The 27,835-nt window shown below is 43.6% G+C and overlaps 1 protein-coding gene across 1 annotated transcript; it reads right to left on the reverse strand.

The window, feature by feature from the left end:
- Positions 1–105: 105 nt before the first annotated feature.
- s1pr2 (sphingosine-1-phosphate receptor 2) lies at positions 106–18,070 on the reverse strand. Its single transcript, XM_033645919.2, has 2 exons — positions 17,689–18,070; positions 106–3,352 (listed from the first exon to the last, which is right to left on the reverse strand). Exon 2 carries the CDS (start codon positions 3,219–3,221, stop codon positions 2,106–2,108), a length of 1,116 nt encoding a protein of 371 aa, XP_033501810.1. The 5' UTR covers positions 3,222–3,352; positions 17,689–18,070; the 3' UTR covers positions 106–2,105.
- Between the last annotated feature and the right edge of the window lie 9,765 nt (positions 18,071–27,835).

Raw genomic sequence — 27,835 nt, forward strand, 5'->3', positions numbered from 1 at the left:
TCAGATCTCAGCACAATAGGGAGGCGTCTCAGGACCTGCAGATAAGCTACAGCTGCAGTCAAATTGTTTACAGCTCAGAATCAACTCAAGGCACACAAACACAGATTCTTTCAGTATTTCATTTATTTTTTTAAAAAAGGGAATGAAATTAACAAAAAGTTTATGTACCTACATTAGTGTTTCAGATTGTACCGATTTAACACAGGCAGCGTGCTACTGGACACAAAAGGCTATTGCACACGAGACATTTCATACAACACAAGTCATACATACTGTACAAAATTACATACATACTTACATACAAACATACATAGTCATTAATGTATTTATTATAAAACGTCAGAGAGTCAAGCAACACAATGAAGTGATGGGTACACAGATTTAAACACCTCTCTATTTGAAAAAAAAAACAAAACTGTGGGAAAGCAAACATCACTGAAGCTGCCAAAGTGCTTTTCACCATTTCTACTTGGTCATCTAAATGTAAAGGTCAATATAAAAAAAAAAACACTGAGGGAGAGAAGAGTTTTGAATGTGTGTCTACAGGGAGAAGATTAGTGTAACCCTGAACAACAGGAACCGGACAATGAAAAACAGGACTTCCTGCTGCTTAAGGAAGTTACATGTTGTAGGATGTCAGAGAACGAGGATGAAAGTGACCTCCCAGGCCCCCCCCCCCCCCCGTGCATTTAAAAACCGCATCCTCTCCTGTTCTGTAAGGGAGGTGAGGGGTCTTTGGAAAGATGAGACATGTTTACATCTTTAGCTGCACAAGGCATATGGCTAACAAATCAAACCAGGATGTTCACGACAACTTTTTTTGTTCACGCTGCTATTTAAGACTTCACAGTGAGAGTGACTTACCCTGTTCATCCCACTCTCTGCTCGTCAATGACTTGGTAATTCAAATTGATGATCAATAATACTGTCAACAATGGAGCGCCAGCCCCAAACACTTCATACATACATTCAGCCTAATTCCCCAAGAGAAAGGCGTAAACAGAGCCAGCACATTGCTGCTATGTTGCTACAACACTGTCAGGACATCGGCCCCATTAGTCAAAGCTGCTGGACAGCTGTCACGGGGCACAACTCATCAGTGCCAACTCACTTCAGGAAATGTGTGTTCTGATTAGGCCTTCCTCGACGGAAACTGTTAAGATACAAAAGACAACAGTAAAAGCAAGAGGGACAGATTATGAGGACGAATGAGGGAAGGGATGTTAGTGATGGAAGCTGGAGCTGGAATATATCATACATACATTAACACTTACAAATAAGTTAGGATTTCATGCATTAAATGTAAGCAGATTATGTAAGTTTGTTGTGGTTAATCAAATGGTTTAAGCAAGGTTATATAGGGAATATATAGCCCTGGTTTAGTTGAGGGAGCACTCGCGGTGTTTTGGCTGCTCTGGAGTGCAGTACTGAGTGAAGGTGATCACTGTCTCCAGCCCTGTAAAGACTGAATAAAGGATCTGTGGGCCTGATGTATACATAAATCAGTAAAATAGAATAACATGGTTAAACCTTACGAAGGACAACAATCTCTGAAGTAATCTACAAAGTGCGACTTTGCAAGCTTTGCATTGATTCAGTTCTCGACAGGACCAAAACAACTCACCATAACTATGACACCATGCATGTTATGTGTCTATTTTTGGCTCTTAATAGGGGGTTTACATGTTTAGGAAGAAAAACAAAAACAAGATGACAGGCATATACATGAAAATGGTTTGCAACTCCATATTAATTAACGAGAGTACCCATGAAAAAGCTATTTTCACATTTCTAAACTGGTCCCCCTCTTGAAATATTGTGTCTTCACACCTGCTGCGTGGGTGAATCGATTGAATGCTGATTGTGAATTCACACAACTTTGATTGTAATAACAAAAAGTCTGCATTGTGGCCTTGCCAGGCATCTCAGTCCAGGGTGTGCTCGCTTCTTTTTTGACATCTCCCCATCAAATCACAGCCTCTTTTCTTGATCTCATATACACACACATGCTTTCTCTCACTCTCACACACACTCATACACACACACACACACACACACACACACGCACACACACACATCAAGTACACTGATGTTTTTGCACCATATCAAACACAGGTGGTACAATCTTGCATGATTGGTGTGGTCTGGTGTTCATGTTTGTGGGTGCAGTGTTCCAGAGAGCTGGAGCTCTTTAGAGGGACCAGGCAACGGTCAGATGGCCGCCCGCTTTGCAGCACCCCCCAGCAGCACAACACACGCAGGAACTCCTTTCTCATGTCCTTGCTGCGCAGTGTGTAGATCACTGGGTTAAGTGCTGAGTTCAGAGTGGCAAAGCCAAAAAAGATGTCTGCTTTGGAGAGGATAGGGCAGAATTGTATCCTGCAGGATGAATCTAGGAGTAGGATGGTAAAAGCGGGCAGCCAGCACATGATGAAGACACCCAGCACTATGGTGACAGTTTTCAAAAGGGCATAGGCTGGTGAGTTGGTCGCTTCCTGATGGCTGGAGCGTACAATCAAATAGATCCTCACGTAGAGGATGACAATAGAGAGTAGTATGAGGCTGAAAATGGTCACAACAAAGAGGATGTATTTTTTAGAGTAGAGCGGCAATACAGCTGAGCACTCAGGGAGGTCGTTGATGCAGTTCCACCCGATGATTGGAAGTCCTCCGAGCAGGATAGAGGTGACCCAACAAGCTCCAATCAGGAGGAACATGCGGCACGTTTTCGTGGAGCCGTACACCTTGACCTTGGTGATAGCAATGTAGCGCTCTATAGCTATCGCCAACAAGCTGAAGACTGAAGCTGCCAGAGCGATAAATGCTGTACCCTCCCGGATGAACCACTGCACAGGCTTCAGGTCAAAGGTCCTTGATCCTGATAGGAAAATGTTGGCTATGTAGGCCGAGCCCGCCAGCAGGTCAGAGAATGCCAGGTTGCCGATGAAGAAGAACATGGCAGAGTGGAACTTCTTGTTGCGGCAGACGGCGATGAGAACCAGCAGGTTCTCCAGGATGATGATGGTGCAGAGGACCACGATGACAATGTTGAGGGTGGTGAGCTGCTTTTTGTTCTCGATTCGTTTAGCAAGCTCCTGGGTGGTCATATTCTTCGCGTAGGCATAGTAGGAGTGGATCAGGCTCTGATTGTAGTACTGGGAATACTTGCTCTTCATGGTGACAGGGTGGCAGAGCACAGCGGCTTTACGGCAAAGATTCATTCACACAGTGGAGTTGTGCAGAGCGTCTAAACCGTTAATCATTGCCTTTATGGAAAGGACAGGAAGAGGGCCCAGGCTAGGAGGGAGACTGCCTGTCCACAGTCACGTCTAGGGAGCTCTATGTGGGTCACCTGCAGACACACAGAAAGGAAGAGAAGGCCCGTGTTACTGACAAGGGAAGTTCAGTTGCACTTATGAAATAAACTGTGACAAAGCAAACATACATTTTCAGCAAAGCAATGCACTTGCCAAAGTAAAACTCTCCCAGCAAAACAAAGTAGCCAGGCAACAACCTGTTCCTCAGCCTGAGCAGTGGAAACTAAACACTTCAAGTCAAAGAGTGGAGGAACTGCAACAGACCAGAGGTTCAAAATGAACACCCCTCATTACAAAATGTCCCTGAGGTGATCTAACAGGTAAACAGATTCAAGAAGAGCTGGGATTTACATTGAAAGTAAAGAGAACAATCACATGACATGATTGAATGGCCACACAGAGAACAGACTGCACTCGCTGAGTCCAGCCCAAACTGCACACCCACGCAGGCAACAGTTGCAGCTTGTTGCGGCTTAGAAGGAATGGAAAGTAATAATCCTGTGGTTCACTAGGGAGTTGTGCGTTATGATAAAAAATGACTCTGTGGGGAAACTGAAATTCACTCCAAGGAACATTATCGTGCAAAGATCTGCCCTTTCTTGGGTTGGCGAACCTGTGCAGGCAGGGATCGTCTTCAGGTAGAGGAGTAAATACCCCGCGAGTGTTGGTGCTGAGACAAAGGGCTAGCGCTTGCAGTCTGAAGGGGACATTCCTCTAAGCCTGTCCGAGCACTCGGCTGTCAACACATGGCATTGTTGTGGGGAGAGAACCATTCCACTCCAGTGAGCTACCTCTCGAAACTCCAGCATAGCTTGTGGATCAGCCAGGCCTTCTCATCCCACCCTGCCCCTTTCAACCAGTTCACACAAGCTGACAGCAAATCAAATAAATGCCCAAGAGGAAAAGGTGGGAGTTTCCCTGACTTTATTAGAAAAAGCTTTGCAAGACTTGATTGTGGCAAATCAAAAGAAAACCAGAAACCATCTGCATGTATCATATTACAGTATTAAAGGTCCCTTATTAAGCTCATTTTCAGGTTTATACTTGTATGTTGGGTTTCTACTGGAACATGCTTGCATGCTTTCACACTAAAAAAACACAGTATTTGTCTCATGATGTCTGCCTGATTACAACTGTATTCACCCTCATTCTAAAAATCAGTTTTAGTGCCAGTCTCTTTACAACCCCCTCCCATAAAAGCCCACTCTCCTCTGTTTGGTCAGTGTTCCTGTTTCATGTGCGCTTGTGGCACTTCTGCACTGTCATTTCACTCGAGGAACGACTGTAATGGCACCGTAGCAGCACTTTATATAATATAGTTGTGACATCACAACTTCTCGGAAATCCCGACGGCTCGTTTAAAGACAAAGGTTTATGAATACGACTGTATGCATTTCTCTGTATATTGAACATTTTGATACTTTCACAGTATTTATATAGCACCTATGACTAAATGGAAACCTAACTTTTTACATTATGTGGCCTTTAAGTATTTACACACTAAAGATTTTCCACATCAGGCCCAGACACGCCAAGCCTACAGTCGGCTGTTGGTCAATGTCAGGCTGTCTGTGAGTGACTGCTGCCCTAGTTCGTGCGGTGTGTCCTGCACCTTTGGATCCAGTCGGCCCTTGTGGGCTTTTTTTCCAGCCAATACAGCATGTTGAATGGTGGTCAGAGATGGAATCACTCTGATTGGCAGTTCAGCTCAGTGCACAAGAGGAACAAAAAGTCAAAGTCGAGAGGGCGTCAGATCCAAACAAAGTTGTCGGGTAAGATAATTTTTTAGCCTCTGAACTCTTAATTAATAATAATTATTTGAGTTATTGTTCGCTTTGTTCTTTCAACACTGGTTTGTGTTTGTGCTAATTGGCTAACTAGTGTCTTGAATCCATCCTGCCTGTCTTCCTGTTTCCTTTTTTAAATGATGAATACAGACTACCACCGCCTGCTGGTATGAGTTATTTCCTCTTTGCAGTCCTCTTTGCAGTCTTTGTGGTGTGTTGAGGGGAGGTGATGCAACAGTCAACCTTTGTAGCCACTCGATTTTTGATGTCGGTTTGGTGTGTCAAGGCCTTCTGTCTTAAGGTGGTTTGTGGGCATAAGTTGTTATACTCTGAATACATTAACAAGCTTATTAGTGAGAAACCAATGCGTCATCTGCTTATTAGTTTCTTACTAATAAGCTTGACCTAATAAAATGTTAAGTTTTGTAATAATGCACCCAAGCAAATTGACAAAAACCTTGTGAACAGTTAGTGTGGCATCAAATTACTCAGGGAGCTCGTTTTTTTAAGGAGAAACCAATAAACAAACAAAATAAAATAGGCTGCAGCTCCAGGGCTGAAAACAAAGGAAAGCTGGAGGCTCTGGAAATCTAATTAGAGGTGGAGCTGGTGTCTTAAACCTGTCAGAAACAACAAGATCTTTCAGCAGGCCAGCTCCAGAGGTAATTCAACACCGATGCTTCCATTGCTCATCTTCGGCAGCTATAGCTCCTAACTGGAAACCTTCAGTGGAAACTGGGGCTGAACTTCATCTCTGTTCTGCTTGGGCAAAACCCCAAAAGACTGAAAGATGGAGAGGGGACGAGACAAAGCCAGACGGAGAGCATGCATGTGGAACGGCATCTGGACACAAAGGCTGGAATCTGAGACATCACTGTGACGTCCGCACACACAAACTCATCCATGTGACGCATTGCACCGCGCAGATCCTCATTCTGCATGTGCACAGAAGTCTGTCTTCACGCATACGGCTAATTGTGACAGACACAAAGCATTTCCCTGCACACAAGCAGGTTCGACACGGAGCTGCTATTGGTTGGCAGCACCCTGTTTCCTCAAGCAGGAACAAAGAACAATAGGCTCCTTCAGTGTGGATAGCACTGCCCTTCAGCCTTCATAATGGGACAGCACACTTCCATTTGGCTGATGCAACTGTATCATAGCAGAAATTTATTTACAGTCGAGCACTCCCTTATCACAACTGCTGTATCAGGACAGCTTGTCTCCCCCTCCCCATCCTTTCCAGCTCCACTAATAGACACAAATAGGAGGCTTGAGGCTGAGCACATGTTCCAGCTGCACCAGTGTAATTATATTAGGTTGCATTATTGCAGCATATAATGATTTTATTAATGGAAAACTCAGTCAAACCAGACCAGCTCTGTCTGTCTCCTGTCTGTGCTATGAAAAAAAGACACTGTTTTTTAGCTTGATCTTTTCTCTCAGCGCTGCCCGCTTTGCTCTGGACAGGTCTCATTATGTGTTGTGCAGACAGCACGAGGTCGCCCCGTCACCTGCTGTCCTCGGCTTCTGTCATCACAGGGATTTCACTTTGTGTGTGAAAACCTGACGGGCTGGTTTGCCTACAGCCCCGTCTCATCGCAGCCCTGCCCTGCGCCTCTACCTGCCGTGTGCCATTCAGATGTTTCCACAGCGACTGGTCGACAGGAGCTCAGACTTCCTGCTGTGGAGCCCCTCCTTCCCGACCGACCCGTTGTTCAAAGTTGTGCCCTGTGTTCGACCCACACGTCACTGTCACACTTCCACAGCAGACAAAACAGAGTGTCAAAAATGTTGTCACGCCATTTCCTAACAAACACAATGGGATAGCAACAGCAGCACAAACCCCAAAACTTCAGTACATGAACAGAATAGTTTAAGTATTTTATTTAAAAAAAAAAAAGTACTAGTAGAGGCTGATTTATTATTTTAATACAGTTTTAAAAGTATATAAAAATATTAGAATTTTATAAATATTATCCTTTTTAAACCACTTTTGGTCTGGGTGGTTAATGGTTTTAAACACAGGACTTTCCGTCAGCGACCAGTGTTTGGGCACCCCTGTGAAACCAAATGAATTCTTTCAGGGTATGTTCTCACCACATTTTTTTCCTAACTTAACCCATGTAACTTTATGTGAAGTAACTAATGACATTTGTGGTGCACTAATTCATAGAAAGGTACACTGAAATAATGCACTTATGCATTAAAGATATATTTCAGTGTAACTTAAATATAATTTTTTTGCATTTAGGTTACATTCAGCGTTTTTAAAAGTAGAGCTAAGTCTACTTTCACTACTACTATTACCATACTTTTTAAAAGGGTTACATTGGGACAGCATTTTCAAGCACTGAAATGCAACTTAACCTGCAGCTCCACGTTGAAATAACTTGGAAAATGGTCTCAAGTTCTTCCATTATGACTTGAACATAAATACACTGAAGTTGTAGTCAGCTGCTCCAAAAAAATACATGTATTCAAAATACTTTTTAATTGTAGACTCCTCTCGTAAGAACATGATGTAAGAGTTTGATTTTCTTTGGTATCGCTAACAACTGTCAAAGTACTGTGATGTAAGTGAAGGTTTATAGAGGCTACAGAGAGACAAATAACACAATATCCTGTCTGGATTTCACAGTGAAGCTCAGAAACGGTTAAAAAAAAAAGGTGTTGAAAGAAACAACTGTGGACTGAAGGGTAAAAAACAAGCACCAAAGAGACAAAGGAAGTCAAACAAGTGACAGACACCTGAGACAGGATGTCCTATCAGATCGCTCATGTGAACGTTGTTATCACCAAATATTTCTCATCCTCTCATCCGTAGAGATGCTCTTGTGATGCACGTTCACATTGACACATATCACTAGGGTTTTCACAGCTATGCTTGCTTTTCGCAACCGCACATACAGATAAAAACATGCTTAATCGACCATGGAACCACAGTTGCAAACAGCTGCATCGATTCTCTGGCTTCCAAAAAGATAATTCACAGGGAAGCTGCCGAAAGCTGATTCTTGTTTTCTCCTAATCTCAACAACAGACAAGAGGTCCCCTCTCTATCATGGGACTGACGGCTACACAAAAGCCTCAGGTGTTTTTCCCAGAAACACCTGATAAGCCCCAATTAGCAGAGCTACTGCTCACCACAAACCAAGGCAACGGCGCCCCATCACACCACCTGCTACCTGTTACTCTCTACTTAAACCAGGCTGTACTTTCTCTGGGGAGAGCAAAACAAAAACAGGGCTTTTAACAAGGGCTGATATTGCAACTGTGATACAATCTGCAATAGGCTATTTGAGGTAATGATGGATGATTCATAGAAAACCATTAATGATTATGGTATGATTTTTGCAGGGATCTGTACCAAACAAAAATGTTTTCTTGAGTTAGATATGATGTGTAGGCCGGGACATCTCTGCAGCACGACACAAGCTTTCATATTTGTTTTGTTTATTTTCCTTTTCCGCGTGATTTGCTTTGTTTGTTCATGCATCACCGGAAGACGGTTGTGAAATAACAGTGTCTTGTAAACCCACGTGGCATGGGCCTGAAAAGGCATGACACTAAAATCAAAATGAATGAATGGAAATTTAATTCAAAATAATATTCGGACACACATTTCGCCATTAACAAATACTGCGGTTTTAAAATTGCAGGAGGCCATATTGCAATTTCAATAAAATTTTGATTAACTGTTCAGCCCTGCTTCTAAACCTTCACCCAGATTATACGTCCACGTTTCATACACTCACGCATACACTCACACACACAATTTCACTCACATGTACAATCTCCTACAAACATTTTGGTCCAGATAAGAGCGATGACTAACCTTGTGTGTAGACAGTTTACATTTACAGCTTATCTTGTTTGCATGTACATGTGTTTACTGTTGTGTTTACCTAAAAGAAAAATCCCTCAGCGAGTTTCCCTGTTGAACAGTTTGTGGTCTGAAACATCCTGTAACACATCTTTCTGCATCTGCCCTTCACACCTCCTGCTCACAAGCTGCTGTGATGGCAACAAAGCACCAATCCGGCCTGTTTTCTTTCGCGGCACAGAGTGTCCTCTAAAAAGCTGGCGGCATGAGACTATATCACAGAGATCGTCTTTGTTTGGACTATAAAGTGAAAAAGTTGATCATGCACATTTTCCATTTTAAGGAGATTTAATGACTTCCTGCGCCCTCTTCGAGACACCAGGCTTTTCTTTGGGAATAGACTTTATCTCAGCCACAAAGTAATCTATCATGGATACACAGAAAGCATCTGCAGCTGTGATTTGTTCTTTCCTGCTCAGCTTCACAGCCGATAATGGTGGTATCAGTGTCTGAGAGTGCTTTGCTGTAACTGTAAACTGAATCTGTCCACCTTTCTTTTCCTCTCTGCTCCTTGTGTCCTGCATCTTCAGGACAGTCTGTGGGTGCTGCCACCATAACAACCAGCACTCAGATAAGGAGGATTTAAGTATTTGAAGGTGATAGTAGCTGTGCATGAGGTACAGGAGTGATAGCGATTGTGAGCTGAGCGGCAAACAAATCATGTTTCAATGGAAAACCTGACTCAAACAGGTTAAAACTGTTAATAATGTGAAGGTGTCTTTTTGAATATTACAGTCAAAGTAAAACAAAAGGTGTGAAAATGACTACATACAGCCAAGACACAGCACAAGAGCTGTGGTGTCTAGGAGGAAAATTCCATATGCAAAGCACAGCAATGTAGTCAGAGCGTTTTCCCTAAGTCAAGTGTTGACATGCCAGACACACGGGAGAAAACACAACTAACTACCACCACAAAGTTTTACCACCACTACCACAGAAGCTGCTGAGGAAATGACTAAACTGAAAGATGCACACCCACATCTTCTCTACACTTTTCCGTTTCTTAAACTTTATCAGCAATGATGTCTACACTGCCAACTGCACACATGGGCCCGTTAGGGCAGGCCTTTTTTTGTAGCAGCTCACGCAGTCACGCTTTTTGCAACCACAGGAAACACAGGGATGGACTGTGTCTGCTGGCAGGTGGCTGCAGCATCTTTGCCGCTCTATCCATCCCTCAGCCCCGCGGCTGTGTGTGTGTGAAATCTTTTCACAGCAACACAGCAACACTATTGACTGTCCGCAGTCAATTTCCAAGCAAAAAAAAGCATTAATGTTTCCAGTATCCCTGGAACTGGGATGATGAGGATTCATGTTGCTGCTGTGACACGATTGGTCCTTTAAACGACACTGGGCACAGCACAGACTGCATAGTCACACACGGTGACTTTGTAAAGTGCTAAGCAGCGTCTCTTCTGCAGAATAAACCCAGAACGGTTCTTACACGTTAAGTCATGAGCGCCTGAGCTTAGGCCGTCGCTGTTATCTCTGCTACATGCCACACTGTCAATGAACTCACTGATAAGACTCTTAAAACTGGGAAGTACAATGAAGCTGCATGACAAGAATATTCATAAACATATACGTTTGAGGTCAAACTAGGCACCAAAGCATCAGCAACCTCAACTTCCTACTGTGGAACAAAGTAACAGTTAAGTAGAAATGCATTCACTTCAGCAACTCAATGCCATGACAAACAGTTTACTAATCGACAGTCAGCACTGAAGCTAAGAGTGCTACGCTCACACTCACTTTTGTTCTTTCTCATCTAGATATTTTCAGATGTTTACTTATTTTCCTAAACACCGGAAATCAAGGTAGTAAAAATCCACAGAGACAGAGAGTCTGACACATTCTGGCAGTGATTTCACACACTGTAGCCTTGTACTCAAGGGGCAAAAGTGTGGGCCGAGGATGGAGGAGGGAATTACGGGCAAATAAGTCATCAGGCTCTGTTGTTTTGAAACACCAGAGGCTCACGAAATCACCACGCAAATGAAAACAAGGGGTTTTAAGGGGAAGTACAAACAAGAAAGACGAGAGAGCCTGTTTCAGCGTCGTGCTGTAACTTGCACGGTCTGGAGGAAGAACAGACCGAGAGATATGAGACGGGGGCCTGCAATATGTCACAGTTTGCAGCTTGGAGAGGAACTCAACTGAGGGAACAACAAATTTAACAGGCGGACAAAAAAAACTTGGCAAAGAAATGTCTGTGACTTGCCAAATCATATCACAGACATAGATAAATCACATCCTTTTTTTTGGACAAAAAAAAATGGAGAAGTACCACAAGTTTGCATCAGAGTCACGGTACCTGCATCATGGCATTAGATATCAAAAACAGTTCCTTTTTAATGACAAACTAAACGGTTCCCTCGTGTTTTTTCACTCTCTGTATGAGGTGTGAGTAAACCTTCCTCTCTCTTTGTCCGTTATTATGCTAACACAATTCATTAAGGCCTCGTATAAGCTGCTAGATATTAGGGGAGTGGGTGTCCCCAATACATGGGGCTTCATCGTTTAATTAGGGATTACCCTTTCGCTCGTCAAGCAGATTGACAGTTTGGGTACAGCCTCTTCTGAGGGGTCCAGACTGTCGACACACTTCAGTGAGGAACAAAAAGTCTTGTCTTGTTCCTCAATTAGTTCATCTCTACAAACTTTGCAGTACTTTATTCACGGCAGCTGTTCATGTGATGCGGCTCTTAGAGCAGCAGTGAGAGGAGTAGGAGACAAAGAACTGCGTAAAAAAAAAAAAAAAAAAAGGGGGCATCATACAGCCTTAGGAGCCATAACCCGCATGACCGGCAGACACCCCCTCCCTCTCCAGTCTACTTCACTGGGGGGTGGGGGATCTCCAAGGGTGGCGCCTGAGAGGCAATTACTGTAATACCTTCACCCTCGGACCATTGCTGTCAACTTAAGTCACCATCTTCCAAATTATTCATGTTTTTATATCGCTCTATTTTGCATATTTCCCTTTCATGCTGCTCTCTGATTTGCAGGGCCACGTCGTCCTCACTCCGACGCCCCCTTCTCCTCTCGTATATTTTAAACTTCACCACAGAGATCAAAAGACAAGGCCACAAAGAGGTGATTAAATGCACATCAAGCAGGATTTATTTAGCGCACATCTGGGGCAGACATGTTCTTATAGTCCCCTATTAAAGACTTCATTACAGCACAGACTGCACAATCAGCCCTCGAATCATGAAACTCTGGAGCTCGACTGCACCCAGAAACTACTTTTTCAGAACAGTGACTGCGTCCTAAACTAAACCCTCTTGTTTCATGTAACCTTACTGATAACAACTTCAAGAAATAGCAGCATTATCTAACTTGGATATGGATGTATTTCTGCAGCGTGCATGTGAGATTTGCTCTGCATGAAAAAGTAATAAGCTTTTCTCAGAATATGATGCTTTACATGGAACAGCGGTAAACCACAGATGAAAATGCTCAGCTGTGAATCTGTCATGCTTGTGTGTGCATAGGTATAGTGTTAACCACATGGCATCCTTAATACTGATGTACCCTGGCTGACGTGATGCAGTCACCACCTACATAAGGGTTCACTGTCCTGCATCAGAAACCTCAGGTCTGAATGCATAGGTGTGCTTGATTCAAGTTTCAGCCACTCTACCCCTCTCACACCTTCCTATGTCCTTTTCTTTACAATAAGCTTTCCCCTAATGAATGGCTTTGAACCCTCTCTTTAGGTCTCTTTTGTCCTGGCTCCCTGCTCCTATTCTACTCTGTTGCTAGACCTTGAACTCCACCCCTTCTCATGTTCTGTTGCCTCATTGGGAAACTGCGAGGTTGCCGTGAGAGAGACTGTGGTTATTTGCTGCATGGCGTGCCAGCGAACACAAGTCATGATAACTTATATTCACACGATCCTGTATTTTGGTAGCGTGGAGGGTTCTCTGTGACTGTGACATCCATGTTTGTTCCACTGATGTTGCATTGAGCATCACCACAGACAGTCATGAGACAGCATGCCAAAATCAAAGGCACGGCGGAGGAGAGGAGGGAAGGCGACAGCTTCTGAGCGAAGCGCTGCACAATGGAAAATGATACCATCTACACAGGCTGACACATGAGGGCACAAAGCTGCCCTGATTGCTTCTGCCTAGTGCCCGCTGATAACATGATGAATTGATGGAGGCCCTCCATCTCTCCTTATGGTCCAGCATTGGAAAACAACTCCAGACTCCTCTGGCAAACACACATCCATTAAACACAGCTCTGTTGTTAGAGAAAAACACGGTTGCCTGGTGAGGGAACATTGTTGTGTCCACACAGTCTACAGTTGTTCCTCGACATTTTATACAATTTAAGAATTTCTTGCTTCGAAGAGCAAATTTATTTCTTGAAAAACTCGACATGAATCAGCCTCTCTGGCATGAGGACACTTAGACTGTAAAAGAAAAAAAATATGTGCAGAGCCAATGCAACCTGCATTTAAAGACCAGTGAATGTGTGCATGGAAAAAGGTATTAACCTTGCTGAGTTTTGGAAGGATACTCTGTCTGCTTTACTTCCTGGCACAGAGGTAAAACATTTCTAAAAAGAAAAGGCCCCACCGTAAATAACTTGGCTTTTTGTGCAGCTTTACAAGCCTTATGCAAGGTTTTGGTCGAGCGGTGTGCCAAGGGATATTTTGTAAAAATAACAAACAGGTCAGAAAGCGAGTACTGCTGTGGTGGAGCTTTTGAGAGGGCATGGGACAACAGCTACTTGACTTTGACCGAGACAACACTCATCTGAAATGGACATGTTTGAGCAGTTGTCACTTTAGTTTTAAGTAAACAGATCCAACTTCCACTTAATCTGTCTATTGCGATGGAGCAGTCTGGCCTTTGTCATGAACCGGCTTGTGCTTGGCTGGAGGTTAATTCCATCATGTCTTTAAGCCTGGAAAGACTGAATCTGAGGCCTTTACAGGATAAACAATCTTAATAGCTCTTTCTAACAAAACAGCCATCGCAATTGGCTATTTTGCCTTATTTTTTTAAAGTCTGAAAGAGCACACTGGGAGGCGATCAAGTTAACTTTCAGTTCCAAACAAAATGAAATTGCTTCAGCAGGCTTTCACTGGCTGCATGGGGGCAATTCAAAATCCAAGAAAACTGTCTCCAGCTCACTTTTGGATCTGGGGAGGCGGGGTGTTGAAGTAATCCCGCAGAGTTTTCCAGCTGCACAAACAAAGCTGACTGGATAACAAAGGCTTCCAAGAGGGAAGAAGAAAGAGGAGGAGGAGGTCTCGAAAAACCACAGCATCTTCATGTGTACCTGCTCCAAAGATCGCTCCAGAGCTTGCGCTGAAAATGACCAGAAATCAGGAAACCACAACATGACCACACTGATTAAGCCTGCTGCTGGAACAGACAGTATGAGGCTGTTCCCGCTCAGTTCATAAATCACACTGCATAACCTAAAGAGAGGTTGCAAAGTGCTGCCGACCCCATCCAAAGCCGCAGCAGTAACCAGAAACCTTGTCTTCAATCTACTTGTCATTGTCTCCGAAAGATGTGCAATGCTCCTGTCTGTGCAGCGACGTTGCACAATGAAAAATGCCAGTCAGAGCTCTAAAAAAAGCCATTTGCAGCATTATTTCCAACTGGCAGCAGTTGGGAACAAGGGGCTGGTCTGAGCTTGAAATGTGACAGAAGAAGAACAGCCTTATCCCCACCACAGAAAGTGTCAGGAAATCCTTGCATGCTGCTACAAGCATCAGCGCCTGGTCATGGGGGGTCTCATAGTTTGTCCAAGTCCTTCAAGTGGAAAAGGAATGTAACAGGAGACTTTAAAGCTAATGGATTCTTTCATTGGGTAAAACACCTTCTTAAAATAGTCTCCGCCAAATATCAGCTTATGTAAATGTTTATATGAGAATCAGAACAGCACTGACAGCAACTAAGAAAGGTTGTTTTGAAAAGGAGAGACTGATAGTGGAAGTTAAGTGTGCATGTGTGTCTCTCTGCCTGCCAGCAGAGAGCAAACACAGTCTTTAGTGACATCCTATTTGCAATTGTGTTTACAAAATGGGTAAAAAAGCAGAGGACGCCATACTTATTTCTCTGATCTGAGACACTCCCAGCTCTTGGCCGTGAGTGTGAAAGCTACATGCTGTCAGCTGTGTGTTGTGACTTGCGATTCGGCAGCTTGCGAACAGAAGGCGTTTATTTTGCTCCAGCTGCCACACCCAAGGAAAGTGTTTTTCAGCTAAAGGGGGAGTAGTAGTTAGAACTCTGAACCCAGATGGCTCTCTGCAGAACACTATTACCATCACAGAGACAAGCCACAAAGCAATGTGTAAACACATGCATTGTCCTGTAGCCTGCCACAGTTCCTATTCTTATTGGAGAGTCATGTGTTGACCTCTGACTGGTTTCATTTAACCAGGTAAAAGGCAGGGCGCCTCTGGCAGGTCGCTCCTCTGATCTTACAGTGTTGTCAACCCTCCGATCGGGCTGAATAAAGTGGTGAGTACAGACAACAAAAGAGAAGTCAGTCTCCCTGAGGAAAAGCCTTCTCGCTGCTTCCTATTAGCAGACTGCTCTCAGGCCTGAGCTGAAACCCGAGCATCCTTCAAGGATCGACACCACCCATCCGCCACCCATTCCCGCCTTCAACCCCCTAGTGACCTGTTCCATTTTAAAAAAAAGTCCCGCAAATCCAGTTCCCACCACTGGATTACCATCAATTTATTTATTCGTCCATGCACTTAAACATCTGTTTATTTACTCAGCTCATCTATTTGTCTTCATTTCTCATGCTATCCCCGGCAGTCCCCATTGAGTAAGGTCCGATTACAGCAGTCATCTTGTAGAGGAAAACAGGGTCACTGAACACAGTGAGCCGGGTCGGCAACACACAGATCCTCAACTCATGATGTCATGGGCTGCTGGACTGAGCCAGTCTGCCTGCACTGTAACATAAAAGATTTTCTCTATATAGACTGGTAAGACCAATACCATGTGTGCTCTGTGTCTGTAAAGGGCTGTGTGTGCCTGGAGCTGCCAAGTGTCTGGCCAATAAGTTGACGCCGTTCACAGCACCCTGGGGTTACTCTTGCCCAGGCCAAGGATGGTGAAGTGTGTGAAGAAGCCTGGCAGTGGGCAGGCCTGGTGGGGTGGTTGGTTTTGTTCTGGTGCAGTGAGTCATGTGGTCACACTGGCCGAATGCAGACGGCCGGCCGGCTGCCCTGTCTTCAGCCGGTCCAAGGCATGCTGGGAGACACACCTGAGTCCATAAGCGACTGTGCATCCCCCCAAACAAACCAAGCTGCTCTCACACAACACCAGCATCAATGAACCTGCTGACAGGGCCTTCAGCGCTTCATAGTCCTTCCTAACACTGCAGAGCGTGCTTCCTCTTCACCCCCTACTCCTGATGTTATCACAGTAAGATGTTTGTTAACCTTACTTCAACAGGCTTTGCAGCATCCATGCACATTTGAAAGTTTGGTTATCTCAACCTCGGCTGAGGCTTGAGCTAATGCCGCCACAAGCCTTCTGTTTTTTTTTTAGTTTCAGACAGCCCACTAATGAGCACAACACTGTGCAGACTGAACCAGACCATCCACAGCACAGAGGATGATGGATGGGGGCTTTTATCTGGGCAATAAACATTAGTTCCTCCTCCTTATCATCTTATCTCAGTGTGATTTGAGGATTTTCCTACAACAGGATGCCTCATGGCTGGACTGTTGACACCTATATATCCCTCTGTCTGCAGGGTTTATTCTTTCGGACACAAGGAAACAAGAAGCTGGTCAGTTTAGTGGTGATAAGGAAAGTGACCACATGAAGGATGGCACAAACAAGTGTTGCAAATGATCTAATATTCACTGGTTTACAATGCAAATGCATGTTAGTGATAATCTTATATTTTGCTCATTTTAAATCTCTGACAACAATGTGCTGCAGCCTGTTAAGACCCTGCTTGTTAAAACTGTGCTGCCTTCCTCTGGGGAGCACATCTCCGGCCCTATGAGATTAACTTCGGTACATGGGGATAATGGGGGCTTTTGTCTTATTAATACATCCTTTCAATACAATGCCTTCCTTAGTGTGACGGATGAACAAGCCTCAACAACATCGGAGGGGTCAGGGCGGGAGGCGGGGGGGAGAGACACAGCAGGCTGCGCAACGGCTCCAAGGATATGCGTGTGTTAATGTATGTGTGTGTGGGGAGGCCCCTGCGTGGAAGCACCCGGGGTGCACGCAGCTCATCTCAAACAACAACAGTTATGCAGACAACATATGATGCAGCAAAATACACTGCCCCCTCCACCTCTACCTCCACCCCCCTGTATGATCGACAGCTGTAACCCTGCGCGTTAATATTTAACACCACACTATGTTATTCATTAAAACACAAACTGTGTTTAACGAACAAATCCAAATATTCACTGTGGCTGCAGGCTGGTTTCTGCTGGTGAGCTGTAACCGTACAGAGGTGTTGCTTCATGTGAGCCATTCTGCTGTCATAAGTGTATGTGAGTCAACGAGACTTTTGAGCGTCAGTGTAGACTTTCAGTTCATTATTAACAAGCCTGGGTGAGTTTACACGCGAGGGACTGAAATAAACTCATTTCATGTACAACTGCAAAGCAGGAGAGACACATCAGATCCTTTTGTTAGGCTGCTGCAGCACATGCAGACTGTCACTGACACTGTATTTTACTTACCCCATGAGAGATGTGGTAGAGAGCAGCGAAAAGACGCTCCGACAAATTATTTGTCTCCAAATGTCCTCACATGTGGTCACCACTTTCAACAAACGCTGCGTCAAAGTTCAGTGCTTTCCTGCGCTCCGGGGTCGAGAGGCAGCGATGACAATCAAAACTTTGGTGGAGGACTAGACGGCGTGTCTCGTCTAGTCTTTGGTAAATCCATACCGGTCTGTGCGCCGCCGCTGAAACCGTACAATTATCTCCCCAAAGTGCGACGATTCCAAAAAAATATTAGGAGCGACTGAAGCCAAAAAAGGGACTTCTTTTAACAGCACTTTCTCTTCGGTCGCTGTAATCCAGCAGTCCGTCTGATTGTCCTCCTGCTCTGTGGAAACAACAGCTCCACGGGGCTGTGGAGCGTCAGGGAGGCGCGCGCGCACAATACGCGCTCACACACACACACACACAAACACACACCCACACACACGCGAGAGACAGACTGTATGGAAACGTCATATGCCCATAAAGAGTCGCGAGCCCCAGTGTCGAAATATAACGATGTAGCTGGTTTGTGGACAGCAATTAATATGGAAAATACTTTTTTAAGCCTATTTCTGGACCTTTCCTCCACTCTGGAGCACACAAATGAATTCCAGATGTTCAACCTCTTCACTTCCTCTCTACTAGCAGATCCCAGCGTGAGCCAGAGTCCCACAACTCATCCTGGCTCAGTTTCCTCTGAGAAGAGCACTGACCATCTGTAAAGGCATATATATATAGCTCTGTGGTATTGTTATTAAATTAAAACAGTCTCCAATGTTAAAGGGGCGTATTCAATAAATAGGCATTTCACCTCCTTCTGCTTCTCCTCCACTGTTTTATTTGTTGTTTCTGATGAGTCAGTGCTGTGATTTTAACATCACAGGTCTGAGTATAGGTGTAATAAGGAGGGTGAGGTGAGGGTAAGTCAGGGCTTGTTAGTCATCAGGGCTGCGCCTAGACATACAGCAGGGCAGGTGCTGGCTCCAGTAACAGAGCCTCTATCCAGCCCCAGAGGAGGTACTAATGTCTTCACAGTCACTACACTGAAAGCCAAAGTCATCCCAAGTGGCTATGATGTCATGTGTCTGTGATAAGAAGAGGGAGCTGCGTAATGTTGTTAAAAGATTTATTAGTTGTCTTACAAAAGTAGGAGCTCCCTGGCTCCTGTGCTGAAGAAATTTGGATTCGCTTCAAGAACTGTGGGTGCACCATTAAGCAAAGGTGTGGACTAGAGTGACGTGACTTGGACTCAAGTCAGACTTGAGGCACAAATTTGATCATTTTAAACTTCACGGGTTAAAATGAAAAAAAGACTTGCAACTCAACTAAGACTTATACAGCCATGGTGCACCAAGCACACAGTTGGCAGTTGGTCAAAGTCAGGTTGTCGAAGAGCATCCCGCACCCTAGATTTTGACTGGAGTTATCCCTTGTCAGCTTTTTTTCCGGCAGATTTAACATGTTGAATTGGTGTTTAAGACAGTGGAGTCCGTTGGTAAATGTATTCTCTCTGACTGGCAGCTCAACTCAGTGCATGAGAAGAGAAACGGAGGTGAGGAAAGTAAACAAATGGCTAAGGTCAAGACAGTATAAGATTAAAACAGATTTGTTATGTTAGGTAAGATTACTTTTTTTTTAAATCCATTGAGCTTTTTAGCAGAAATTATTCATATTTTTTGTGTTATTGTTTGCCAGTGTATGCTTTTTCAGCAATGAGTTGTGTTGTTAATGTGCTAACTGGCTAACTAGCATCTTGATTTGTCATGTTGGTCTTCTGGTTTTCCTTTTTGTATGCAGAATATATACAACCGCTTCCTGCTGGTATGGAGAATTATTTTCTTTTCACACAGACGCAGAATGTACATGCTAGTTAGCTGTTGGCTGTGGTCTTTGCGGTGTGTTCAGTGCAACTTTTTTTTATTTTTGCAAGACACAGGCAACATGTATGCAACAGTAGGTCTTAATTGCCAGTAGGTCTTTGATGTAGGTTATGTGTATCTGGGCCTTAACCCCAATGAGTCATGACTTCATCTTGACTTGAGCATTTTGACCTGAAAATGCTTGACACCTTTTCCCAAGCCACAAGTCAATTCATTTTGCTTCATTTTCTGAATTGACTAACGTTAAAGCTTTTCATTTCCACCAAATCCACCTTGAACCAATCTGACAGCATCCGCTCAAGTTGCAAGAGAGAACCATGAAGACAGCAGTAGGGTTGGGTACTGTTCATAATTGAACCGTACCAGTACCGGTATCTGGAATTCGGTACCGGTACCAAACAGTACCTTATTTCGGTACTTTTTAACCGTATGGGCCCTAGGCCTTTTTGGGGTATTTTTATTGCCTTTACTTTTAAGCTCATATCACAGTCATTATAAAGGCTACATACACATGCTATATTTTGTTTTGTTTTTTTCCAGGTCAATCAGGGCTAACCAGATTTGCCATCATTTCATGTTCTTCTATGTGCCTGTATTTTATATTAATTTTTATATCAATGAAAAAAACAAATCTGTGTGCCTAAATTCTTACATTTTTACATGTATCGCACCATAGCAAGTTGGAAAATGACATATTCTGCCATATATGAAGAGGGGAGACTTTCTGGAATCTGGCAATATAAGAACCATGATGGTGGGACATTCTGTCACTTCACAGTTGTCCAAAACATGTGGTTTGTGCCAGGCGGACATGTTTGCCAGTATTTTTTCATTATTGCAAGAAATTCCATTGACTCATTCACAAGTCAAAAATGTGTTTTATCTGAAAGAAACATGCAATATTTACATCTAAGATCATAGAAAAATAGTCAACCAAGTGCAATGATGTCCTCCAAGATAATATTTGTTTCTCAGTTTCAGTTATATATTGGGGAGACATTTTGGGCATTGGTGGGGGGGCACGTGTCCCCCTCAATGTATATGGTGACTACGGCCCTGTCAGCATGCATTAGGCTGCAGTTGTCTGGGTGCACAAAGGTGAAGTGGCTGGTCTTGTCATACAAAGTTTGATGGAGTGTCAACTGGACAATATGGAGATATTTGCATCTTGAAAGCCGGACTACAAATGTGGACAGACAGGGAGAAACACACGCAAGCCTAAGACGTGGTAAGATACGATATTCCTCACTATATGAAGTGACTGATAACAAGATCTGTATAATGGACTGTAAAGAAATTCGTCAGGTTTTTATTTTGTAGACAATTGATCTGTATTTATAGCATGATGGGATGACAGCACAATGATGTGTGTGGTCCTGCGCTTTCATGTGATATGCATGGCATTTTTGTGCGAGCCTGCGTTCCCGAGTAATCCATCCAAGAGTAATGTGTGTGCAAAGCTGTATGAAAGGTCTGTTATACATCATTTTATTGTAATTTTTCGCAGTGAAAACATTGGATTACCGACAAGTGCTTGGCCTTGTCGGAAAGCTACAATTCTGCTGTTTCCGCTGCGTGGCTTCTCGCTATGACACACAGTCGTGGAGAAAATCCACAGAGAAGAACGGGTGTGAATTTGGACGCACTATGTGTCGTTCGAGCCCATAGTCTAAACTTCTCAGTTTCAACATTTTATTGAGAACATTTAGGAACAGTGCTGCACGTTAACTTTTGTCTGCACATTGTTTTTGTCGCCATTGTTGCTGAGTCTGAGGTGTGAGTCATGCGCTCTCGCTCCGCCTCCACCTCAGGTACCGAAATTTGGCACCGTTTCATTTTAAGTGAATTGGTACTCGGTAGTACCGACGTGAATCGGTACCAAGTACAAAAAGTACCGAGTTTCGGTACCCAACCCTAGACAGCAGCTTCCAAAAAGCTTGTTTGAACAAATTTTAAAGCAGTCATGATTTTTGTACATTAAGTATATCATTACTCTGTTGTTAAAATGGCATTACATTAAGTGAAGAGCGCATTATGACTTGTTTAGGACTTGAAACCCAGAGTTTAGGACTTGCCACTTGACCTGGGACTTGACTTGTCTGACTTGGGACTTGACTGTTAAATGTAGAGATTTAAGGTTTATTTGTAGCTCGCAAAACCATACTTTGGTGCCACCTGTGCCATTAAAGTTTCTCGGAAACTGACATGTACCGCTTGAGAGAAAAGAGTCAGATGGAAATGAAAAACGAAACACTTTGGTTGAAACAAAACTCCAATGATGATTCAGAGGCATTTCTCCTCTTAAAGTGACCACAGCTCAGACAACCAGGAAGCAGGTGGTACGTCTACAGTCTCACGCACAGCAGTCCGAATGACATCAGAGCAGATTACACAGAAGAAGCTGCTCATCATACAGTTAACCTATAGGTGTAAAACATACCCAGTGGAAATCCACCAGCAAATGAGTCTTGGTCTAGTCCCTACCAAACAGTTTCAACAAATTTGACTCATGTCGTGTCTGCTGATGGTTTACTGGGGGAGAGAGGCTCAAGATTGTGCAATCCACTCTTACCGCACTCATCCCTGCCGCCTCCGCAGCAGCTGGTATGTGGAACTCTGAGGGGAAAAAAGAAGAAGAACTTGCGAAAAAAAAAAAGTCATAAGCTTTGCAATAATTCTGTTGAAGATGGAGACAACTTTTAACAGTTTAATGGTGCACCTTCAAAGCTTTTGTTGTTCACTTTCTGTACTCTCTGCTAAAGTGCTGACAGGTTGAATGAGCAGTGTGTAATAAATGCGTACTAGAAAGGCTTTATAGACTCTCACTGTCAGTGGGTTTATGATGGGACACTTTTAAAAGCTGCCCCACTGCTGTGTCTCTCACCAAGCTTTTAGGGGAGGGGTCAAGAGCCCTGACCTCACTTCCTGTTGGGGCTCCTCACAAGCATTCCATTGTCTGTGAGAATATGCATGGGCTCGAGGGACTCTGCACATCTGGCAGCTGTTATTAGCAAACCTCCTGTAACCCCCCACCCCCACCCCCTGAGGAAGATTACTTCATGTGATGGTGGATGTGCGCCCCAAAATGCACCTCAAAATAAACTGTTCTGGGATAGCATTGTTTCATGAGCCGCTGCTGTTGTCGTCACAGGAATGAATCCGTCATAAAACTGGGCTTTATTATGTGTTTAGTGATTTGCATTTTATCTCCCGGCCAGCTCTTAAATTGCATTTCAGAAATTTGTCTCTACAATAACAAGGAGCAATGTTAAAGCTATAATTAGACATGTTGGGAAACATTCGCTTTCCTGTGGAGAATAAGATGAGATGATGGATACCTCGCTATAGCACCACATGATATCTTGTTTATTCTGTACAAGAACTGAAGTGTTGAGCAGTTTTTGCAGGTGGTTACGCTTCAAACTATTTCTTGGCTGGCGCAAGTACTTTCCAGGAGTCTCCACATGTTGCCTGGCAACTGCCCGCAACTAAAAATTAGTCCCAGTATAAAAGCATATTGTATTTACTCTTAGGTTTTTGTTCCAGGTAAATATGATAGATACAGCATGTCAATTAAACTTTACAGCAGGGGTGTCAAACATATGGCCGGCGGGCCAAGGGGTCCAATCTGGCCCCCTGGATGACTTTGCACACCTGATATTGACATAACAAACTGACATCAAAGAAATAGTGGCAGTGAAGGCTGGCTGTTGTGTAGCCTCACGTCGCCTGTGTCTCAGCCAAAAAGTTGAACTTGAACGCACAGCAAAGACCACAGCATACAGCCAACTAGGATGTACGTTCTGCGCCTGCATGAGAGGAAATAATTCTCAAGACCCAAGTTAGCCAGTTAGGATGCTAACAACACAACCTGATGTTGAAAGAACAATGGATATTTACCGTGCACTAATGAACAATAACACAAACAATTACGAACTGTTTTCCAAAGGAGCTCAATGGCTAAAAAAACCTTATATTATCTAATTAAACAAGTTTGTTTTGATCTCACACCCCTTGAATTTAGCCTTTTCTTTACTTTCCTCACTTACGTTTCTCATCTCATGCACTGAGCTGAACTGCCAATCAGAGTGATTTAATTCACTCCACAGTCTCCAACGCTGATTCAACATGCTGACTTGGCCGAAAAACAGCCGACCATGGCTGACTAGTGCCAGTGTTGCACGACAAACCACAAAACCTAGGGTGACAGATGTTCGATGGCCCGACATTGACCAGCAACTGACAGCCAGTTTAATGTATCAGGGTCTTAAGAGGCACCACATTTTAGCAGCAAGTTTAACAGTGAGTAGCTTACTTCATGTTTCAATCTTGACCATAATACACTTCTCTAAAAAGACTGTGGTCATATTTAAAGATGTTGGACACTGTGCAAAAAAACAAGTCTGTATCAGGCATTTATCTAAAACCAAAATTAGTGGAGCCCTACAGTCATAAACATTTGATTTGTAATTGGTTTGTAAGGCAAGGCCTAACTGAGCCTGCTTCCTCAGTAACTTCCACTTAAGTTTGACGTGGCATGGTGATGTCAGTATTACTACACTGGAGTAGGAATAAAATATGCACATGTAATGACTGAGTATAGACTGACTGAGTATGGAAAAATTGAGACATATTGTTGAATTTGCACTTATTTTTTTTAAACTGGTCATCATCTGTTTTGTAAAAGGATTAACATTTTCAGAATGTTCATCTTTGTACTAAGCTAGTGTCATATTTATAGAAACATAACAGCAGTATCAATCTTCTTCTCTAACTGTCTGCAAAAAAAGAGAAAACTTCCCATTAAGACACTATCTCCACCTTTACAGTAGACAGACTTCAAATCTGCCTCTTAAGACATGTTGCGGTCACCTGACCTCGGTTTGAACTTACCAGAAGTGGAACAGTGAGCAGGTTTTAAGTCAGAGATTGAGATGAGTGCAGCAGCAGAAACTAGGTAGTGCATCAGACCTACAAAAAGAAGACACCATATTGTTTGTATTACTCATCCCTGTAGACCCTTTTCAAAGAACTCAAGTCCCAAAAAAGGCAAGGTTGTTTTAGAAGAGCGGCTCTATGTTCCTACTTTTAGACACAGTATTACACTGGGGATGTCATTAACAGTAAACTTGAACTGTTCTCAGGCTCTGTGTTGTGTGAGATGGGGGACTTTCCATCCCTTGTTGATCCACATTTCTATAGTACACAGAGCTAAGCCACAGATGCAGCTGTCAATATGTAATGTATGAAATAAAGGCAACAGCTATGGGCTCCAACACGCCACTGTCTGCACCACATTTCTTTCATCTAATGAGTCATTGCTGGATTTTCTTAAATTACGTGAATCAATCCAGACAAAACACGTCTGAAGATAACAAACTGTTCTGATTTCAAATAGAAAGCGAGTGGTACGGGAAAGATCACTTCCTCTTCCAAAGAAAAAAGCCCCCCAGACATCAAGCCTCTGTGGAAACCTTCCTCTTTCCTGCACAGTTGCTCTTACCAGAGTGAGATGTGTATTTTTAACACTGTGAATGTTCTTCAGGTCAAGTGCATCAAAGTTGTTTGAGTCAGTCAGGTGGACTACATGACTCTCAGAGGATTCTAGCTCGCGTCAAACGGGAAGGAAATGTGCAGAGTTTGCATCTGAGAAGCTGTTGTCACCTCTGTTCTCTGTAATGTGACCAGATGCGTGCAGGCTACACATCTTTTTTACACTGATTCACACCAAACGCTATTTTGACACTAGGCCTGAAGGCTTTGCTGGCTCTACCTTATATGCACATAAATCTGCAAGTCAGATTTACTTGCAGGGCACACTTTGAAAATACATCTTAAAGGACCAGTGTGTAGGATTTAGTTGCTTCTAGCAGAGAGGATTGCAGATCACAACCAGTTGAAACATCTCCCATGTGCCAAGTGTGATTCCCTCAGTGTTCATTGTTCAGGTTTTTACCAGAAGCTGAAACTGAATAAGGCAGTTTCACATAAAAATTAGCATTTTTCCAACACTGTTTGGCTCGTCATTGAGGGCGTTCCACGCAAAACCTTAAATGCCCTGTCTAAAGTCAATGGTAAGCCCAGTCTCACTCCGAAGTCGTCAAAATCCAACATTTGGGCAGTGACTTGTGACGTCAGAAACCAACAAAAAAAGGCGTGCTTTAATGTCCATGTGATACGGGGCCGGTTGCTGTTACAGTTTAACGGCACCCAGCAGCGTTGGGGGAAATGCAGCAGGACAACAACACAAGTTAAGGGGGCGAAAGTCCGACGACACAGATGAGAGGGATGGTGAATGGGTCCAACAAACACCGACTTTCACCTGAGAGAGCATTGTTCGCCCCATTCCCATAAGATTCTAAAGCCAAACCCTGTTATTTTCACATAAACCTAACCATGTGTTTTTGTTGCCTAAACCCAACCATGTGTGTTAGCTGTTGAAGGAATAAAAACAAAAGTCAATTCACCGTGTTTTGCTGACGTAGTGCGTTTATTTTGAGAGACTGCATGTAAATGCTAAATTTCTTGTGAAAACAGAAGTGTATTTTTAAAGAAGACAGTGCATGTAATAGGCAGAACTTAACATGCTGTCCCAGAACATCAACAACCAACGTACCCAGGGTACTCTGCACATCGTATGTGGTTGTGGAAAGTCCATGACCAAGTGTCAGTGTGTGACGAGGTCGGAGTGAGAATGTCTTGCAGTGTTTGGTTTGTCTGTTCTGGGCTACTGTAGAAACTCCACGGAATAGGACTCACTTCCTTTATAGATATAAACAGCTCATTCTAAGGTCACCATAACACAACAGTTCTTATTTTCAGGTGATTGAATATACACTGAAGAAAACTTATTGTAACATATTCCATATCTGCTAATATATCCCCCTAAATCCTATACACTAAGTTCATGAACAGGACCTGCTATGAACACTGCTGACAAAACAAAAGATCTACTGCATTGTTAGAATCATTAAAACATATAATCTAGGGCACCGTGCATACAGTTAATTGACACAGACAGCGCTTGTGGCAGCAGGTTTGGTTCCCCCTCTCAACAGCACAAGTGCTGCCTGGAGTCAGGGTGACTTATCTCTCTCTGCACTCCAAACAGTGGGCTTAAGTGCAGGCTGTGCCACATGTCTCTGCTGTTCACAGGTTTAGAAGAAATCCGTCCACCCTGCATTCATTCCCCTGAGACCTGCAGTGTTACCTTACCGCTTATCTCTGGAGCATCTTGCAGCTTTTTTTTCTCCCCCGCACAAAAGAACTCAAATTCTTTTCACATTTGATCTGCTCACTATGCAGGGATAAAATCTGAATCACTGCGTGCATTCAGGTCACTTTATCTACTCACACACACACACACACACACACACACACACACACACACACACACAAAAATGTAGGCCATTTGTGTCAGCAATTTAAAAAACATTGTGATTTGTGATATGTGATTTCACATCCACCATTGTGTCTGTTGTGTCTGTCTGTGTTGCACTCGTTCGTGGGTGTCCATAAAAGAAAACACATGTATATATTTTTCCTTCTCAGTGTTTTCTTGAATGCCTCCCTGGTGCTTTTACAATTTTTCATTGCTCCACCCCTCTACAGTGGCGTCTCTCGCAGGAGTATAGAGTTACCTTATTTTTACAGTCAGGCCTGAAAAGACTGTTCCCATGGTCCACTTCTGCACCGGTCTGTCTGTGTACTGGTTACCATGCTCAAATATTAGTATTGGGTGTCCGTTGTGTTCACTGTCTCCTGGTCCACTGAGGGGAAGAGTGTGAGTTGGGGTGGGGGTTGGGGAGGGAGGAGTGGGGGGGGGGGGTGTCATGACATTTGTGGCTTCCTGCAGATTAGGGTAGTGTTTGTAGAGCCTTGCTGAAGTGCCCTTAGCAAAACATATTCAAATCCACACATCCATTATTAGAGTCTTTTCCATTAACATTATAACTGCTGTCGCACGAGCAGTTGCAGGAGAAGTGATGCAACATCTGTCAGCTCTGTGGGCAAACTGTCATTTGGTGGGTGGAGAGGTGTCTTTTCTGAGATGCAGAAAAAGCCATAAAGGCCTCAGTTTAGCATTAAGCAGGGCCACAGATAGGATCCCTGTCATTTTAATCTTCAGAGGCATCACAAAGGCCACGGCTAAAAATCTGTTGTTTTGACCTGAAACCATATGGCAGCCATCAGTGGCTCCTCTCGAATTGGCGAAAGAAACTCAACCCGGACATTTCTTG

This window comes from Epinephelus lanceolatus, chromosome 18, assembly GCF_041903045.1.
Source record: "Epinephelus lanceolatus isolate andai-2023 chromosome 18, ASM4190304v1, whole genome shotgun sequence".
In the NCBI taxonomy this organism is placed as follows: domain Eukaryota; kingdom Metazoa; phylum Chordata; class Actinopteri; order Perciformes; family Serranidae; genus Epinephelus; species Epinephelus lanceolatus.

Bases quoted from the DNA above. Each gene is read 5' to 3' on its own strand.
- s1pr2 (XM_033645919.2), bottom strand. From the start codon at position 3,221: ATGAATCTTTGCCGTAAAGCCGCTGTGCTCTGCCACCCTGTCACCATG.